The 20,719-nt window shown below is 49.4% G+C and overlaps 1 protein-coding gene across 2 annotated transcripts in view; it reads left to right on the top strand.

Moving 5' to 3' along the window:
• The window catches only part of EPAS1 (endothelial PAS domain protein 1), a 77,947-nt gene that overhangs the window by 28,791 nt on the left and 28,437 nt on the right, over nt 1-20,719 (top strand). For both annotated transcript variants that reach the window (XM_012727505.1, XM_004686233.2), the window contains exon 2: nt 12,444-12,634. In XM_012727505.1, coding sequence (XP_012582959.1) covers nt 12,444-12,634 — 191 coding nt within the window. The remainder of the gene's footprint in view (nt 1-12,443; nt 12,635-20,719) is intronic.

Here is a 20,719-nt window from a genome sequence, read left to right as displayed (position 1 = left end):
GCATGCCTTGCCGAGCTCTCCGTGGGTCCGGCTTGTGGTGGCCTGCGGGTTCCTGCCATATTTAGAGTTCCTAACAAAGGGCCTGGCTTCCCAGGCTTTACTGCCAAGGAAGAGTGTTCTCAAGCTTGCTATCCCAGCAGAAGAGGGGTCCAGGCTAGGTTCCTGTATTGCCTGCTACACCCCAGCCATGAGGCGGGGTACACAGTTATCTGATCCTCTGACATGACTTACTGGTCCTTTGTCCTCTGTGCTTGGCACCGCGCGGCAGCCACCCAGTGGTATTTGTTAAATAAAGGCATCTGCCTCGCTCTGGCTCACCCTGTCTTGCGCCCTGCCCTGCCCTCCAGCCTGTCTCCTGCCCTCTGGGACCCCTGCTCATTCCCAGCAAGGAGCTGTTTCTCTCAGTCCTCCTGCCCTCTGAGTGTTCTCCATACCCTGCTTCTTCAAATCCCACCTCAGTACTGAGTTACTTTTTCCAGACTTGCAGAATTTCTCCTCTCCAAGAAATGCCTTCAGGACTTACTTAACTCTGCACTTCTCTGCAAGCTCCCGAGGTTAGGAATAGTGTCCTGTGTGTCATTCTGTCCCCCCACACAAAGATGGACTCAGAAGAGAAGCAAATGTTGGTACAAAATAGAACCCTAGTTCCCAGTTGCTTGGTAATATCGTTTAAGAGCATCGCAGTCACTAGGGAAGACTTTCTGGCATTCCCCAAAGCTTTTGATGACTCGTCTGCAAAGGAATGGAGTAGAGCTTCCAGAATCGGTGTGGACATCCCGTTTCTCCTTGTAGTGTGCTGGGTCAGAATTGTGAGCAAGCAGCGGGGGCCGTGAACACCATCCCAGCTCTGGACATGTGACCATGTGAACCGGCTGGGAAGCGGGCGCTCGAAAGGAAGCTGGCCCCGAGATTCTCGACGGCCTCCTTCTCTTTTCTGACATCTTTCCTTTTTCTTTGCTTTCTCCTTTTCTCTTAAAGAGTGGGGGAGAGCTTATAGAATCAGGGAGGAGAGTGAGAGATCTTGTACTTTTCTTTTTACCCTACCTCTACTCTTGCTGTTTTGAAATACTTTAAATACTAGGCACCAGAAGTCCTGGCATCAAATTGGGATTAGTAAGGCAGATCTGAAGGCATTTCACGACTAGCATGTGATCGAGCATCACTCCTTATTGGAAGAATAAGCCAAGACTGTTCTTTGAAATTAAAGTATCTCAGATAAAGAAGAGAGAACTGATCTTTTTTTTTTTTTTTTTTTAAATCATATTCTGTACTTGGAAGAGTTCTTTCTTCCTGACAACTGTCTATTCCAGTCTTGGCTTTTCAGATGTCCAGCAGCACTGCCGGGTGCTCCTGCTCCTTCTTCCTGAATATGCCCAGTGCTGGCCCGAGGCAGCCCTCTGTTCTCTCCTGACCCGGTGGTTATTTTTGGCATTGTGTGCATTTCCTCTAGCAGTGTTACCTCTCCCCAACTCCCGGTTACTTTTGAGGAGCAATTGTTTGGGCAACTCCATGCAAATCAGGGGGTTCATTTCAATGTGGGGCCAAGGGGGAGAAGGGGAGACTGACGCCTACTTTTGCCCCCTCGGCAGCACCCCAGCCCCTACTGGAGTGCAAGCAAAGAGGTCTGCTCTCCTCTCATGACAGAGCTGGCTTTTACTAGCTCTGTACCGGCCATTCATCCTTTCTGCCTCAAGGCTTGAGGAGATATCGAGGTGATGCTGGGGGCCCCTGCACATCAGGGACCGCATCTTAATGACTTGACTTGGCGGGTGTTAAAACAGCCCCATTCAGAGGGAGCTCCCTCCCGGAGCAGGCTGGCTCAGCGCTGTCCATAGATGGTCCCTTGTTCACACTGCATGAGGAAATGGAGATTTCCAAGTGGGGAGCAGAGCCTTCCCAACACATTAACTCTTCATGAAGGGAAGAGAAGTCATAGAGAAGGAAATAAAATCTAAGATGGTCCAGTTGTGGCTCCCAGGAGGTGGAGGCCAAGGCAGCTGCGATCACTTTTCCTTCCCTCCCTGCAAAGGCGAGGAGTAAGGCACACTTGAATTGTCCTGACCGTCAGTTAGCAAATGCTGCCTCAGATTGCGTGCCCTGGGCCAGAGGGCCATGAAGGATGTGCAGACATAGATGTGTCTGTCCCCTCCTCCCCCAACTCCCAGGGCACCAGGGTGCGTTCGGTCCACTTAGAATAGCGGGACATCTGCTTAGAAAGCCAGCAGGACAGGGAGGACTTTAAGGAGAGCTAGTGAATAACGTGGGCAGGAAGCACCTTGGACAGGGAGTGAGGGTGGCCAGGGAGGTGTCCGGGGAGGTGGGGCTTCAGCTGACCCTGAGGATGGAGTTTTAAGAAAAAAAAAAAAAGTGGAATGGGTTGATAAAGTGGTAAAGATGGGGGGCAGAGGAGAGCTTCATCGATGTAGGGCTTGGGGAACTATAAAAAGGATAGGATTTTTTCTTGGTAGAGGAGCCCTGATTTGTCAGACTTTGGATGAGGATAGGTCAGGGGACACCACTGTCCAGATGTTGGCATCTCCACTACATCCTTGGTCTCCAGAGCTCTGATGTGCCTGGCTCTCTTTCTGACTCAAAATGTGGATATAGACCAGTAGAATAGCTTCATCGGGTAGCTTGAAATTGCAGCTCAGACCTACTGAGTCAGAAACTGCAGGGTAACAAGATCCTGAAGTGGCCGGGCCTGTGTAGCTCCACATAGCATCAGCTTGGATCCCAGATTTGATTCAGAGTTAGGAGAGAGAGTCTCTGTCTCCCCCCAACCTCCTCTGCAATGGCTCTATCCAGATGGAAACCTTTTATTCTAATTAGATTCTATGGATTAGATTCTATGAAAGACATAGAACAGTGAGCGACTGAGGAATTCATAGGACAGAAATCATTTTCAGTGGTTTGCATCTAATATCTACAATATGTACCTCTTTGTACTATTTATGCTTTAGAGGAACAGATGAGGGGAGCCTTTCTTTAGAGAACACACAGATGAGGGGAGTCTTTCTTTAGAAAACACACCATCTACATTGGAAGATAAGAGCTCCAGAAGTGAGCCAGTGGTCTCTCAGGGCCAGGCTCCACCGTGGATTCTCAGGCCATGGATGTGTGAGGCCTTCCTGGGGAAACGGGCTTGTGGGAGCTCCTGAAGAGGAGCGCTGCTTCGACAGGCCACATCAGTGGGAGCGTGCACTCTCAGAAAGGCGTGGGCAAGGGGAAGACCAGGGTGGGTCTTAGAGGCCCCGGGGTGGTAAGCTCAGATCAAGGAGCTGCTTCATGCCGGGGAATCTCTTTTCTGTCTCAGGTACTTTTTCTTTATCGCTCTGCTGTGCCACTCTCCGTGCATGTTCTTAGCTGAAGGCAATGTTGTAGAACAGGATCCTGCACACACGGGACAGCTTGAGCCAAACCACAGCTTTTGCTGTTGGAAGATTGTGGGATCCCGAGGAAGAGGCTGCTGATGGCTAGAAGCCCTAAGGAAAATCCTACCTCAGATCTGGTAGCAGGTTGGCTGTGGGGAAATACTCTCACACCAGAGACATGGCACCAAAGACATAAAACACTTAACCTGTGGCATTACAACTCTGCTTGCAGATAAGAGCTTTTTTTAATGATATTCCAAGCTCAGACAAAGTATCCCATTGGGCCTGGCTGTCAGTTAAGGGGTTGACCTAACCCCTAACTTCTTGCCCACTTATGGGTGTGGGCAAGAAGGTGATCAGGATGTCCCCTTTGCTGTTTCCAAGATCAAGGGCCCTTAGAGCAGTTAACTCCCAATACACGCAGCTCAGCTAAACTTTAAAAATCTTCAAGAGACCTGCTGATGGATCTTTCTGTGGTAGGTCTGAGCGTAACTCCTTCTCTGGGTGACTCCAGGCATGTCACTGACATCCTTAGGGGTCTTTTCCTCGTAGGTGAAGTAAGACTATCAGACCAATCGTGACAAAGGTCTCAGAATGAAATAAAGGCTGGGAGAAGATGAGTGCTCTCTGTCAACCAGCAAGCACGCCACGCTGGTCTTCCTGGCTGGGGAGCCGCTGTGGTGTCCACAGGTGAGGTGAACTCCGCCCTGCTGCAGTCTGCAGTGTGGGATTGGCCGGCAGCAGGCCACTGACAGTCTCTTTTTTCCAAATTAATAAAAGTATGGAAGTTCACATTTCTGCTTTAGGCTTGTATTATGATCTATACAAGAATATGCCTGAAAATCTTACTCATTTTTTTTCTTAAGTAGGAAACTTCCAAAGCACTTCAGAGAGTTAGAAAATCACAGGCACACATAAGCTTGAAGGGCCTTTATGAAATGGTCACGGAGCCTCTGCCCTGGGGAGGAGGGTGACCGGATGGCGCCACCAGCAGTGTGGGAGCACAGGGAAGGCCATGTGCCAGCGTGAGGGAGGCAAGTCAGATGCATGTCCGCTGAGGCTGCATGCTGCCCTTGGGTGCTGATACCATAGGGTCCTCTCTGATGGGTAGAGGCAGGGTGGTTGCAAATTTGCTTTATTTTTACCTTGGGAGGTGAGGTCCTGCTGGCCCACCAGAGAGGCCATCTTGACAGACCTGCGTACCCAGTGGCCCACAGCTGGTTGTCTTTTCCAGTGCTTCAGCCTGGAGATAGCGTGAGGGAGAGAAGCAGTCTGGGAGAGGTAGCAAACAGCAGACAGGGACAGGGCAGGGTGGGGCCATGTGCACATCCAGATGCACGCCCCTTACTCCGTAAAGCGTGTTTTAAAAGGCCATGACCTGCTGAAACAGACCAGGTTATAAGACGGCGTCACGCATGGGGGAGTCTTTCCAGCAATGGGGGGCAAGTGCTGGTTGGCTGTGGGCTCCCTGTCACTGTGCCCTGGGACAGTCATAGCAAGGCTCTCACTCAACTCCACGCATTTCCATTACCTTTCTGAACTTCAGTTTTCCTCATCTCTAAAATGGGAAAGATACTATCTTCTCTTTCTATTAATATTTTACCAGGGGAGAGTTACAGGCTTCCAGATTTCTAAAGTGTTTTATAAACGCCGCAAATGGTACAAATGTACAGTGGGGTGAGTCACCAATATGTGCCATGGAGAGCACTGCTTAGCCGCGGGCTTGGAGAAGCTCAGCCAGGCACTGCGCTCCGCTGTCCCTCCTGTGCCTACATGGCTTTTCCCAGCTGGCTGGAGACTGCACACGTCCTCAGTTTACGTAAGGAGCTGGGTTATCTGGAGCCCCAGATGGGCTGTACCTCTGGGGCTGCTCAGTAATTGGATCTGCTCCTCTGTCCTGTTGCCTAGAGCAGAGAAAGCCACCAGATAAGCATCTCCAGTGCGCCCCAAGCCACATGGACCATTAGAAGGGGCCCTGTCAAGTGGGTCCCAGACATTGCTGTCAGCTCTGAATGCAGTCCAGGACCTCTGCTTCAGGGTCACAGCAGTTCAGGGGCTCAGCACTGCAGGGCAGGTTGGAGGTGCAGGATCCTTCCTTCAGGGAAAGGGCAAGTGAAAGCATCTGCTGCTGGGCTGGCCACTCCAGTCCTCATACCACCCCTCTTCTTTATATCCCCTGTAGGGGGCTTTTCCTACACCAGTCTGCAGCGTCAGCCCGCCCCAGTTGCTCTAGTCTCACTGCAGACAGGCATCCTGATCCGTTCCCCTCCCCAGGCCTGTCTGATCAACCCAGGATTTGTTAATTTCACCTCTTCTGTTTTTTACTAATCCAATGTTGAAAGTTTTTCCCCCTTAAATACTTGTTTCCCCTACAAAACACCACAGCCTCAGGCAGAAGTCAGCGGAACCTGGAAGTTTCCACCAGGGCTCTGCCCTCCTGCCACTCTTTGAGAATTGCCTTGAGAGCCAAAAGCCATTCTTTTGAATATCTTTAGTTATGGCAAGCCCTTATCTTGGAGGGCATATTCTTTCAAACAATCAAGATTCATCCACAGCCAAGTCTGGTGACTAAAGCGGGTGGATAAACAGGATAATATTGTTTGTGGGTTAAAATAAAGTGTTTTCTATGGTGTATTCTGCATGATGTCCTTGTGTGGCTCTGAAATTAATTATAAAAAAATTTCCAAAATACTTAGACCAATGGCCATTCAGCTTTAGAAGAAAGTTTATGCTGTCTCCCAGGGTGGTCAGTCTGAGGGGTGCCAGCCTTTGATGTGTTTAAATGCCTTTCTCATTATTTCCATCTCCCCCTTTCTGCCAGGCTCAGCACCTGGCAGCATGACAGACAGTCACATGAAGTTCTAGATAAAAACAACTTCGTTTTGCTGGTCACCCCAGACTTGTGGGCCATAGTGAAATGGACTCAGTGCGTGGTAGAGTGGGATGTGGTCAAGTCTGACAGGTAGATCTGGGCTTCTGTCTGTCAAAGACATGTGATCACAGGCTCACAAGATGTGGTTGAATGAGCCCTCCAGGCTATTGTGCAGTGGCCCAAGCTGCGAACCACTGATCTGCAGAAACTGGACCTATACTGCTACATAATTTAAGTGAGGATCACAGGAGATCGCTTATGAAATTCACCTAGCCCCGGTGCTCAAACACCAGTTTCCTTTCTCTTCCACCAACAAAACAGAACAAAACAGCCCTTTTTTTTTTTATTTCAAAGCTGTTTTCCAATAGTGGTTCCCAGCCCTGGTTGCACATAAAACTCAGAAAGGAAACTCTAAGCTCCGAAGTTCAGGCTGCACCCCAGATTTATGAAATCAGACTCTCTGGGGGGTAGTGGTAGATCCAACATCAACTTTTTAAGACTCCTTCAGTAAGTATCCAAGATTAAGAAGCAGGCACTTTGGTTCTGTTCTAATACAATGCATGAAGCAGTCACCCCAGATGTGGAAGCTGGCACTCATCCCTAGCAGGTCCTGAAGCCAGTGTACCCCAAAAGCCAGCATCCCTGCTGCAGTGGCCCTGAAACCTTACAGAGCTCTTCCAATGGCATTTGACCTTCATTTCCTCCATTCACTACTTTCTACAAAATGGCAGATTTTCACCATCAATCTGTAGATTGATCCAGGCTATCTTATCAGCTTCAGTCTCTCACCCTGATCTGCTGAAACCCATTGCACTTCTAAGCCACCTAATTTTATAAGGCAACAAGCATATTGTTTTGATACCTCAATGAGCCACAGGCATTAAGTGTGAGAGTCCCAGTCACCCTAAAGGTCAGGAACCGTCGAGAACTAAGTAACCAACCCCTGTGGTGTGGCTGAAGATGTTTTAGAAACCCCACAGCAGCCTGGAAGTCAGACATCAACTCATCATGACCAAGAGCAGATAATGGCCTGATTACAGATCTCTTAGGCAGGTTTGGAATGATAATCCAAAAGTTAAGGAGACATTCGTAAGATAATGACACTCTAGACAAAGATTTTTCGTGGTTGAGTGTATCCTGTACCTCCTGCCCCTATAGGACAGTCCACATTTTGACTGGCTGCCTGGTCCACAAGTAAGGGAAATGTTTTAGAATTGGAGGTCCAGCTTGGGGTGAATAACTATAAATTTGTTTTTGTTTTTTTTTAATGTCTGAAAAATTACAAAAAGTGCTTGCATCCCACCTGTAGCAGCTTTATGAGGTTCTATGGGAGCCCTGTGTGGGAGTCACATCCCCAGCCCTACAGCAAGGAGGCTCATCCTGCCAGAGGCCACAGCACCAATTCCCTTTCTTCCTATCTACACCCCATTTGAACTCAGACACTTGTTTTAATCTTCTAACTCCTAAGATTCCAGGTCCTTCCAAAGGTGAATGGTGCTCACTTAAGGACAGTCTCCCCCTGAATTTTATGTCACATGGTATCGTTTTAACCTCCTCCTCCTCCTCTTCCCATGCCGTTGGTGAGCAGCCAGTGGGTGCAGAGGCACTGACACAGCACTGCGCGGTTGGAAGTGTGGTCAGTGGTTTCCTGGCTGCCCAAGACCTTTGATCTCGCACCCAGAAGAAGTAGGCTGGAGACGATTTCTTTTCATGAGTTACTTCATCTCTGTAAAACTCCACACCTTCATCTATTAAACGAGGATATAACAGATATAACATTTTCTATCTCACAGGGTCATTGTGAGAATCAAATGAGAAAACACTTGTGAAAGGTGCTTCTGGAACGCCCCCTCCCCCTCTCTCTCATTGAAAACGTTTTTAAGTCATCTGACCTGCTGAACACCACGGCTTAGCCCAGCCGACCTTAAATATGCTCAGCACACTTAAGTTAGGTTGCAGTATGGACATGATGAAATGGGAAAACACAAAACAGCGTCCAAAAACTGCTGGCAACACAGTCCTCTGTGGCTATCGCTTGTTTACCCTTGACCGTGTGGCTGACTGTGGTTTGCCCTGCTGCCCAGCATGAGCGAGAGTGTCCAGTGTATGTTGCCAGGCTGGGGAGGACCTAAACCCAAAGAACTTCTACTGAATGTGTATCCCCTTCGGGGAAAAGTTGGGAAATCATGACAGGGACCATCTGTCTTTCTGTGGTTAAGGGAAGCACTTCCAGCTGCTGGATTTCTACCTGTACTGCTTGAGAGCTAGGACTGTGCAACTTGCCCATGCTGCATTCCCACAAGAGCCAGCACAGAGCTCAGTAAAAACTTCTGGGGCCCCGTGAGGCCACAGTCACCCAAGGTCAGGTCTGCGTGGCGTGCGCATTATGCAGGGCCACCCTGAGGCTTCACGAGATCCTCCAGGAAAGGCTGGCACAGGGCCTCTGTAGAAAAAGTCATTTGGAGTAAGAACACACTTCTGAGTCTTATTTGGATATTTTAGGATAAAATGTCGTCTTCTGGGAAACCAGAGCATGGCAGAACATGGCACTCCCATAATCATCATTGAAAAAAAAAATTGTTCTATTGTAGTTAATTCTAGAACCCCCCCCCCGGGGGGGGAGGAAATAAAGCTCAATGTTTTAAGGAACGAAGTTTAGTTGATTTCAGCAACAGGACACAAAGAACGAGCTCAATCTTACCAACAAATAGTACCTCCAGCCTAAGACAGTGTTGATTCAGTGACAAAGAACAGCAGTAATGGCCAAAGTCTGAGTGTGACTCATGTTCAATTAGCCAGATAATGGGGTCATTATGATCTGCCATGAGAGTTTTCACTTGTGGAGAGCTTTCTAGGACTTTCAACCCTCTTATACTGTCTCCTTTGATCCTGACGGAAACCTGAGCTTTCTCCCATTTTACAGTTGAGAGTATCATGGTACAGAGAATGTATATTCTTGTTCAGAATCAGAGAGCTAGAGAGTCTCCCAGCCAATATATGAAAACACCCGTCCCCAGATCTACCAGCCCTGCATTCTCTTTGCCAAGGGGCCCAAGCTGTGGCAAATGGGGCAAGTTTGGCCATGACATGCATCAGCTGTGCTAGGGGAGGCCTACCTTCTGACTTAGTGTTAATTATGCTTGTTCTTCAGTGTTGCTAATTAAATGATGTCAGTGTTACAAGCTTTGGTCTGTTCTTCTAAGAATCAACATTAGACAGATCTCTCTGGGTTGTGTCAAGGTTAGTGAGATAATGTAATTAAGGGTAAGCTAGTCGCAATGCAACCGTAAAAGCAGGGAAGCAGAGATGGAGCTCATGAGTTTCAAACCAAGAGGCTGCGAGATTCTTAATCTTTCACTTCCTAAATGTTAAGATTTTGCTTTCCTTTGTTGTTTCTTGCTATAGTTAAACGGCGAAGTCTAGGAAGAAATGAGTTCTGGCCCTGATTCTGCCACTGCACAACTGGATTGCCCTAGCTAGTAACTTAACCTGGCGGGGCCTTGCTTTCCAGATCTGTGGGGCAGTGGCAGTACCTACCTTTCCCAGCTCACATGCAGGACGCGAGGATGGAACTGGGAAGGGCGCACCCATGTTCCTCAGGACTTCTGAGTGTCTTTCTTTCTTACTGTACACCCCCGCAAAGGCTTGTGCTGACATCTGCTTTGTGACCCTGGACAAGTAACGTATCATGCCTGAGGTTCAGTTTCCACTTGCGTCAACTGTGCTTGTGATACCTCCCACTTGTGTTGTTAGAATGATAATGCGGTCGTGGATATGAGGTTCTCAGTGCCAACTACAAAAGGAGGCTTTATTGGTGTGGTTGGGGGGCTACAGCAGAGGCCAGATCTTCAGTGCTATCACCAGAGAGAGCGCCAGCTCCCAGCTGCCTCTCCCCATTCTCCTCCCCACCTTGCCTGCTCTTCCACTTTAATAATGGGGCAAAGATAAAGGGAAATGGTGCATGCAGACGTTGGCGTCCTTGCTAGAGCCTGTGCTGGGGATCCCTGCCACCCCAGGGTGGCTTCTCTAGATGCCCGTGATGCCTGGGTCAGTTGTTGATGGTGCTTTGCTGGGAAGCACAGCGGTTGGTGCCAGATGGAATCAGCCGTCCCGTCTGGTCCTCATCACAGGCAGACGTGAATGCAGTTGTAGTGCCCTGCCCCCTCCCCAGCCTCCTTTCCTGTGCCAGGGTGCTTGCAAACCTTGAACAGTGGCATTTGGTCCACCACCAAAGGTTAGAATAAAAATACATTATAGAAAGTGCTGCCAAGTGTCTGTACAAAAGCAAAAAATCAGGTTCGGGGAAAGTGACAATGGTGGGAAGCCGGGATGACAGTTCTGAGGCTGGAAGTCACGTGATGGAGGAAGGAATCATAAAAGGGAAATAGAATGAGAAAGCAACTTCACCCCATCTCAGAGTCCCTGAACATTCTTTCTCACCATCCACAGCTATTGCAGAAGCCTGGACTCAGAATATCTGATAGCTAATCTTTCCAGGGAGTTGGATGTTCTGTTTTTTAAAGTGAAGCAAGTTGTAAAGTCAAAACACTGCCCTCTACCCCAAATCTTGAGGGGTTTGAAAGACATGTTGACATTCCATGATTCCCCAAATACTGATTTTTCTGTCTGGATAACAGGTTGCAAAGCCAAACCGAGGGAGAAGTGGTCACTGGTTTAAGCATATCCTGAAGGTAGGATAGAGAGTGAGCTGGCACTAGTTGGAGGAGGCCTTGAGAGCCAGGAAATGCACTGGACACTTTCAAAAATAAAAAATAAACAGGTTTATTAAATAAACAATACGTGTTATTTATAGAAACTAAAGAAAATTCCCTGTAGCCTTACTGACTTGAAACTGCTAACATTTTTGAGCATGGAGAGGACAGTTGCTAATGACCAAGAGCCTGAATTCTGGGGCCCACCTGCCCAGGGCCAAGCCCCCTTTCCATTTACCCACTGTGGATCAGCTGAGCTACTTAGCCTTTGTGTAGGCTAGGGACAATGAGAACAATGCCTGCTCCAAGGATAGTTGTGGGTATCAAAGACCCTCATGCAATAGTGCTTTACACACTGCCTGGAATATGGCGAGCGTTGTGTCTGATAGCCGTGACACATGTTTGTCTGTATTTCTAGACTGTTTCCTATACAGTATGTGAGAAATAATACGCACATTTCTGTGAAAATGAGGAGTATATTGTAATGCTCTCTAACCTTTGTGCTCGGAGTGTCTTTTTCTGTAGCACTGTGTTGTCACTACTACTAGCTACCAAAGATCACTGGCACTTGGGATTGGCCTGGCACTAAAGATTTTGGGTAAATGATCATAGTAAGTGTGCACAGTAACTCTTTAGGGTAAGTACTGTTACCATTTACAGATGAGAGAAGACAGCACAGAAGCTAGCCAGCATAAATAATGTGTCCAAAGCTTGCAAATGGAGACATTAGTGTCCATCCAGGCTTGTAACTTAACATGAGTTTGACAAGGAGACCTCAGGTCCCTTCTGACTGCCGGCACAAGGCAGACTTGCTGTGTGTAGCTTCCTTCTGTCTGTGCTGGCAGGATTCGCAGGGGAAAAATCCCAGATTTGTGCTCACTCCTTCCTACACTCAGCCGGTACATTGCTTGGAACACCAGACTGATGAAGGTCTTGCTGGCCGTTCTTCTTGGGCTATAGTGGCATTTTCAATTTGTATTGTGGAAATCACTCTCTGAAGTGAAACGGTACCTAAGGCCCAGGAGAGGGCTTAATTTTTCCTGAGTGCATTTTGTCCAAAAAGAGAAACTTGAAGTCACTTGTTGCCTTGTTCTCCAGGCTGTGACACAGTCATCTGGCCGTGGGCCGCAGCTCTCTAATTCTCCACTCCCCATCTTCGGCATTCACCCCTCCCCCACATCACCCAGGATGGGGTCCAAGTATGGCCAGTTGCCTAGTTTAATCAGCATGCCTTTGCTTAAATCCACTTGCTGTTCCAAACACCAAGGAACTACAAGAGGGGGCAGAAGCTGAGAAGACATATCACATGCGAGAGCCGAACTGACCATAGGAAGCAGCCCGTGCCGGCCCCAAACCAGAGTCCCCAGATCATGTCTAGTGGGAGAGATGGACTTGTACCTTGGGCAGGGAACCCTCGGAGGTCTTGGTCAGGGTTGTGCTAGGACATCAGTGACCTTTTAGTAACTGACCCCTTCTCTCTCCCTCTAGGAGCAGCTCGGAGAGGAGAAAGGAGAAGTCCCGAGATGCTGCCAGGTGCCGGCGGAGCAAGGAGACGGAGGTCTTCTATGAGCTGGCCCACGAGCTGCCCCTGCCTCACAGCGTGAGCTCCCACCTGGACAAAGCCTCCATCATGCGTCTGGCCATCAGCTTCCTGCGCACACACAAGCTCCTGTCCTCAGGTGAGGCGGCGTGGCAGCCCTGCCATCACGTCCCTATACACGCAAGGTGCCGTCCTGCAGAGCTGGGAGGCTTCGCACCCACGCTACAAAACTTGCACCCCAGAAATGCCATCACTGTGCTTCATCCCTCTACTCTAAGCACCTCCCTTCTTGAGTTCTGAAGTACTATGTGGACACCCCATCAAGTGTTGCCACTGTGATGTACCCACCACCAGTTACCCATAGTCCACCACCACAGGCCACTGTGCTTCCTTCCTTCTTTGTTCGTACCCTCTGGCAGCTTACAAGGGTTAGTTTGTAAGCTTGTCTTTACCTGACTTGTAGTTACTTTATAGTCCACATATTAGAGACACCATCCAGTATTTCTCTCTCCTTCTGACTTACTGATTTACTTAGCATGACCCCTTCCAGTTCCATCCATGTTGCCACAAACAGCATGAGTTTATCTTCTTTGGCCCGGAGTGGTATTCTGTCTTGTATGGGTACCATATCTTCTTGATCGACTCATCTGTTTGGGTGCATTTAGACTGTTTCCATGTTTTGGCTGTTGTGAATAGTCCCAGCAATGACCTTTTCAATGAATACAGCCAACAGTGAAATGCAAAGACAGGCACCAGGAAACATGGATCCCTGGAAGCTGAGGAGGACAGAGAAGGCCAGGGGGCCAAGGGCGGCTTGGCTGGCTTCCTGGTTGCCTTGCTATCAGGCCATGAGACCTGCACCCCATACAAAACAGAACCCTTTACATGTGCCTTCCAGCCGCCTGCTCTGGAGGCCAGAGGTGAAGCCCTGGGAGCCAGTGTGCCTGGGAGATTAGTCAGTGTCTTTGTTCACCGGTTGCCCTAACATTAAAAAGGAGCTAAAAGTGATTTTTGCAACAGGTGTCTGAGAATTTGCTGAGATGGTGTCTGCAAGCACCTGACCAGTTGCACCCATTCACACTGGGCAGCCCTGGGCTGACCACAGCCTCCACCCAGAACCAGCTAATTCTCACTCTCCCTCTTATCTCTGCAAGTTTCAAGTTCGCAAACCATTTTTCCCCTCAGAGTTCATATTCTTCAAAAAACCATTTCCTGTTACTTTTGATCTGAAAGAAGTGACCTGAGTTTTCCAGTTTCAGGTGCTGTGCGGCTGTCTCCTCTAGTCTGGCAGCTTCCTTGGGAAACTGGCAGTGGTAGTGCCCCTCCCCACCTGCTTGTGGCACGGCAGGTGCGCAGCATCCAGGTGGGGTGCCCCAGGGGGGCAGGCTGTGAGGAGAAGGCTCTTTCCGGTTGTCCTGAGTGTTGCCTTGGAGCCAGGCTGATTGTGCCATCCTGTTATGGAGTGGCTATTCTGGGAAAGAAATCCTGAGCAGAGGGAATCCAGTGTGAAGCTGGGGGATGAGACCGGCATGTGCTATTCTGGGCTCTGGACCACAGGAAGGATATGGGGGAAAGACTTCCAGAAAGTAGGATGACAGCTCAGTGGGTCCAACCCACTGAGGTCTAACCTTGTACTGTGAGTCTAAAGGGTCTCGGGAAAGCACAAGCAGGAGGGGGAGAACCAAGAGTGAAGACTTGTCTATAAATATTTGCAAGGAAACAATGCAAGGCAATGGCAGGCACTCAGAGAGGAAGAACAGTGGGCTGAAGTGGTACAAGGCCTGGCGACGCCCTAACAGGACACCTATGTACCTCTTTCTTCAGAGGCTCAGCTTCTTGGACAGGGGAGGGCAGCGTCTGAGGCTGCTGGAATCCCCTGTGCACATCAACAGAGAAGCCCTGAGAGGGCAATGGAGAATTTCTTATCTACTCAACCCCTTCCCAGCAGCCAGAAATATCTTCTTCACTTCCTGTTTAGGTCCTTGAAGTTCTACTCATAGACATGAATTCTTTTGGATTAATCATTGTGTCTTTCCACCGCCAGACCCACTCCTCACCCAACAGAGCCCTGGAAGAGTAGTTCCTTCATCCTGAAACACTTCTCTGATTTGAACTTAAAGGCCACTTCTCCTTGATTCACAGTTGAGAAGTGACACACAAAATTTAAGGTCACTGGAAGTCACACAATTAGTACCTGGTGAATCTGCACTGGAATTCAAGTTCTTTTAAATCTTGGTCCATGGGAAAAACATGGGAGGACAGGAACATCTTGCACACGTAGCCAAGCAAAGATATGGACACAGATTAGGTGAGGGGAGGGGAGGGGGGTGGCAGAGGACCCACAATGCTGGCCTGGGACCAGCACTGCACCGTGGGCGTGGGTGTGGGGGCAAGGGGGCCTCACACCTGCAGTGAGCCCTATCCCTAGTACAGGACTTGTTTCCTGTGCCTCAGGCAACCAGGCCTGGCCACCTTCTCAGCGCTCAGATGTTGGCTGGGGAGACCCACGGGCCGGACCCCAGCCTCTGCGCACTCCTGCCTACACTGATGCTGGTGTGCCCTGTGTGTCCTGCCCGGGGAGATGGACAGGAACAGGGTGCCCATGGCCGGACGCAACCCAGGAGCTTATGCGGGTTGCTGGTACAAGCTGCCTGCCTGGTGGCTGGGCTCAGCCCCAGGCCCTCTGAAGCCTCAGCAGGTCTGCTCTGGAACGCTCTGTGCCGAGGAAAGAAATGAGGGAAAAGGATAAAACATGTCTGCATTCGGTCATCTGGGGCTGCCTCTTTGAAGGCGCAGTGCTCACAAAACATGCGTTGCTCGGGGCAGAGATGCCTTTCACATTCCCTTGGTCCACCCGCATTTCCAGCCTCTAGAACGTTCCCTAGGTCGGTTGTTGGAACTGTTTGCAGCAACAATGGGAGACAGGACCTCTTTTTTTTTGGTGTTTTATCATATTTTGCTTTTCCACACAGATAGTACAACGGAAAGGAGCCCAGAATTTGTGGGCAGATAGACTTGAACCAGGCCTCAGTGTAGCTACTTCCTTCTCTGCAACCTAATGACAACCTCCTTGCTGGCTGTGAGCTTTGCTTACAGCACAAAGGAGATAATAGTACTTACCCTCTGTGCTGATTGAGTGTTGAGATAATGGATAGAAAACCCCTTGATGGCCCCGCCTGCCATATTTTTAGGCCTTCAGTGAGCGATAGCTTAGAAATCAAAATTATGGAGAACAAAAATGTGGTTTATAAAAAAAAGTATGGGCTTCTGGAGAAATGATGTCAAAGAAAACCAAGTGTGAACCCTTACCATCCTCTTACCCACCTTCTGGGCTTTTTCTAGCAAAAGGCAGAATTGCCCGCTTGTCCGCATCAAGGCAAACCTCAGCTTCACTATCGAAGCATTTCTGACGAAGGTGAGCGCCAGTATTGGCTCAGCTTAATAATAGGAAATAGCTGCTTGAATACCTCAGAGTTCAAAAGCCTAAAAAAGACCAGGTTTTGCTTTAGAAAGGTTTCTTCTTTACTTAGTAACATATTTCCCTTTGATTTTCACAGTAGGCTGTTCTGTGTGGGAATGCTGGAGAGGAAACCTCAGCGTTGAGAAATTCAGGCTGGGAGTCTGGGCCGCCGATTGAGATTTGTATCACAGGAAGTGAACTAAAACAATAGCTTTATGATATTAACTTCCACGCTGGGCCGAGAACAGAACACACTCTGACGGGAACATCAGTGGAAATACCACTTGATTGTCTTAAATCCTCTTTCAAGATGAGCCCCATAAACTGTGATCAAATCAGGGTCACCCTGCATTTGAAGGGCATTAAACAGCAGTAAATATGCAAAATTGGCTTTTCAGGTAAACGTGGGGTCGGCTTCCCCACACTTAATGTGCTGGGGTCAGATTCATCTCCCCGCCAGCTTGAGGTCAGCGTGAAGCTGGACTTCCAAAGGAAACGTTGGGTTTATCATCGGTTGGTTGGCTGGCATCTGCAAAGTGAAGGCATGTGTCTTCATGTAGGGCTGTCGCTAGACCACTAAGGGAAAGATGTTGATAGGTGAGACCAGCAACTTTAACATTCCTACCTTGACCTTTTCATGCAGGAAAAATGGGGCTAAAAGGGAAAATCGTGGTGGCAGATATGGTTTCTGAGGCCTTAAGTTCTACTTTCGGATCTCTTTTCCTGGACTTTTACACCTTTTATATTGTCCCACCCCTGTTCCAAACCAAGACTTTTTCTGTGCTATTTAGAGAAGAACCAAGAAACCGATTCATGCTAGGGTATTAATGGCTGAGAACAGCTAATGTGTAATCTTTTCTACAGGCACTAGCCTTATTCAGATCATTTCTTTAACTTAAAAGTCTGATCAATCAGCAGGTAATTGCTGACCCTAGCCCTATACTGTGTCTCATAAAAGGTGATAGAGAGAGGTTCGCTAGGTTAATAAGTATTGTAAAGAACAAAGGAACGGATCTCCGAGGGGGGACCTTTGGTAGAACAAATACAGTGCCTTCTGCCAAGACGTGAGGTAGTCCAAGCTCAGACTGCTAATGGGGTTTAAAGGTATGCTGCAGAAAGTGACCCACATGTAACTCCCCTGTGGCTTGACTGGGCTGTTTACACTTAGCACAGCAGTGGGGGCCGTGACAGGTTTGTGCTGGGAGAGCTGGAAGCAGGGAGCCCTTTCGGGCAAAGCCCTTAAAAGGAAAGTCCCTCCATGTGGACAAGGGTGAAGGTGTGCTGAGCGCAGCTGAACAGGGAGATGGCATCAGAATGGTATTATTAAGAACAGTCAAAGCAGTGCTGGACCTTCTCTGAAATGAGGAGGCAAGAGGACCACACTGGAAGAAAAATGCGCCCTGACCGGCAGGCAGCTCAGGGGCGCTGGTCTCAGAGGTCTGCTGGGGAGTGCCTGCCCAGCCCCGCTGCCCATGGGGTCCACCCTGAAGGAAATGAGCGAGTGCTCCGGAAAAAGTGCTCCGAAACCTCCGCGGTGCATATCCTGGCTGTGGGGAGTCATCAAAGCCTGTTTACTGAGGCTATTTTTAGCATTAAAGAATCTGGTCGTGCTCCCTGGCTGGGCTGAGCGCTGGTCTCAGCAGTGGCTCCAGTTTGGGTGCCTTGCCCCTTTTCTTGGGGGTGGGACCCTGCAGGGCCCGGGCAGCTGGTGACTGCAAGACCTGGTTGATGGCTTGTTGCGCGCTTCACTGTGACAGCAAGGGCTTCTTGTGTTGTGAAGCCTCCAGGCGGTGTCTCCTGGTCTTCCCATCATCGTGGGTTCCTTGAGGGAAAGGGGCTGCTTTTACACCTCCTGGGATCCTGGTTGTCCCTGGGACAGGATTAAGAACATAGTGACAGATGGCTAGCTGCCCTCTTGCTTGTATCCAGCATAGGGTAGACTCCTGTCCTGGCAGGAGTGTGGAGACCTGACCGAGTGCACCTTCTATGTGCCTAACGCTGACTGGCAAGTGGCTGATACTTAAGGGCGTTAGGGAGGCCATGCCATTCACATGCAAGAGCAGGGAAAGGCAAAGCAGCCTCCCACAGGGAGTACTGGGCGCAGCCCCTGCTCCAGTGAAGGTCTGCGGTGCAGCCCTGAGGCCCTATGGCTTTTCACCCTGGGTTCCCAGCTGACTGTGAGTCGGCCAAGCTCCTTCAGAAGCCCCCCAGGAGGGTAAGCCCCAGGAGGATCAGCAGGTCCTACTGCAAGCAAATAGCAAATAGCGGAAAGACCCCCCCAGCCTCCCGGCCCGGGGTTTGCTAGCTTTCTGGTCCTCCAACCACGGGGGCTTCCATTCCCAGAGGTAAGGCTTCCCCCCCTGCCCAAGCGCCTCTCTCCTCCCCGCTCCCCAGGCCTACTGGCCAGCTGCTGTGGCCAACTTCGCCACCTCCTGGAAGCAAAGGTACTAGACATGGATGGAAGCTGGGTTAGTTGTGTTGGAATTTTTAAAAACAGGACATTGTAAGCAGAGCTATTTTCTCTGGGTCTAGTTAGCCCAAATGGTGTGGTTTGGGGATTACTCCAGATTGTGAAGTCACTGTTGTCATTGAGACCAAAGGAATTAAAGAGAAAATAATCTCACCAGGCCAGAAGTCGCAGGGCTGGCCTCTGCTGTCCGGAGAAGTGGTCACCTATCTGGTGTGATTTAAATGATGCTGAAAACTTCTTACCACCCAACCCCCAAGCAAGTCACCACCTATGAACTAGGGTGGTTTTCCCAGGATTGAGGGTATTTGCAGAGCCATGATTTAAAACAGTGATTCTCAGTCCATGGAAACTTGTTAGGAAAGCAGATTCTCAGCTACCCCCTGAGATCACTGAATCTGGAAGTCAGCTGGTCCCTCTGGGACTGGTTTCCCGGGTGTACCCTGTGAGACCCACAGGCTCCATACTTAGAAGGGTGTGCCTTAATTTTTCAACAAAAGCGCCTACATTTTTACTTTTCACTGGGCCCCACAAATTATATAGCACACCTGGGCCCAGAAATCGTTGTTTTAGCAAGTCCCCCAGATGACTCTGGTGCATGCTCAACGTTAACAGCACTGAATCAAGTCATTGTCTCTCCTAAAGCCTGTTTAAATGGGGATGTTAACCTGGGCCCTCCACACTGGGGTGGCATCACCCACACCTGGATACTTGGCTCATTCTCATCGGTGCAGCTGACTAGTTAGTTGGCAGAGACCTTAGCCGGTGTTAGTGTGCAGTACAAGACCTTTTCCAGACGGTGCCTCCCCACCCCCCAAAGCTAGCCACCTGAGCCAGGGTGTGAAGAGGAAAGAATGTCCCTCTTTTAGCAACCACTTTAGTAAACCAGGATTCTACCCTGCACAGCCCCACTCCAGGACCTGAAGGTTGGCCCGCCTCTGGCTTCCTGCTCTGCTCCTTGGCAGAAGTAACAGCAGCTGTGACTCTTGTGCTCTTGCTGATCGTGTGCTGAAGTTGGTTGGTTCCCAGTGGTGCCACCGCAGCCCAATCGGCTTTCACTGTAGGAACATCTCCTAATTTGGGTTTGTCCTTCTTGAGGAATAATGCTACAAAACTGAGGTTAAATTTAGGGGCTCACGGGTAGAAAGAACCAAATTCATCTAGAGCACTTCAGAAAGCCCTCGAACCTCAATTCTTGGCATCCACATGTCCTTTGCCAAGTGACCCTTAAATCAAATTGCACTTTGCATTCGATAGAACCATCAAGCTTAAAAGATTCCTTTTAATTATGTGAAAATTAACTGTTGCAAGTGACAGATTACCCGCAATCTCCTTATTCTTTAAATTTGACACACACACACCACACACACACAAATTTAACATGACACACTTAGCTTGATGTTTGTATGTGATGAACAATTTTTTTTTTTGAAGTAACTGCATGTTTGGAGTTAAATATGAGTGAGGAGAGCACGACTGAAGTCGTGGCCGTAGTCTCAGGCTACAGCCAGACCTAGAGCTTTGCTTGAAGTTGGGTCTTTACATCTTGCAGATAAAGGAGATGGACGTGATCGGTCAGAGCTAGCTCGGGTGGGCAGATGGGCACGGGTCCCTTTCTAGATTGCCCCTGGCAACCACCTTGCAGTACCTTCAGCGCAGTAATCTCACAGGGCCTTATGCCCTGGGTCTTCACTCTCTCCAGCCATTCCCCTACCTCTGCCAGATGACTCCCAAAGCCACGCTCCGAGGCGCCCATCCCCCGGGACGCTGGACCCCCTCATCAGTACCATCACTACCTGGGAAATGGCCCCTCCTCTTAGCCATGTGGCTCACCTTTGTCCCCTGGACGGAGCTTGCTTCTGGCTCTCCCGCCACCGTGTGTTCCCAGTGTCTTCCCAGAAATCTCCTCTTGTTCCACAGAGTTGGTCCTGTCATTCCTGAGACTCCTCAGCTTCCCATTTTTTTTTTTTAATGCATACAGAACTGGGGGACTGGCCACAGGTGCAGGAACAGCAAGAGATTCACCTGAGACAGAGCAGGAAGAAGGCCTCGGCTTCCCTTCTTGGCAACACTTGTCTCTGACGGTCTCAAAGTGACCTCTGCCTCTGAACCCTTAGTGCCTACCATCTACATGACCCCTTGGGTGCCCAGCCTTGTGACCCTAGCACTCTTACTTAGATTTGCCTTTTGTGGCCACCATATCCTCCATCTAGACTGAGCATTTTGCTGGTAGTGACAATGTCCTTAAGGGAACAGAAAGAGGAAAGGAGTTCGTATGACCTGTAATATTTAAGGCA

This window comes from Condylura cristata, unplaced genomic scaffold (genome assembly GCF_000260355.1).
Source record: "Condylura cristata isolate star-nosed mole 26May11 unplaced genomic scaffold, ConCri1.0 scaffold00020, whole genome shotgun sequence".
NCBI classification, from domain to species: domain Eukaryota; kingdom Metazoa; phylum Chordata; class Mammalia; order Eulipotyphla; family Talpidae; genus Condylura; species Condylura cristata.
Note: the sequence above shows the minus strand (reverse complement) of the source record. Positions and strands in the feature narration are given on the sequence as shown.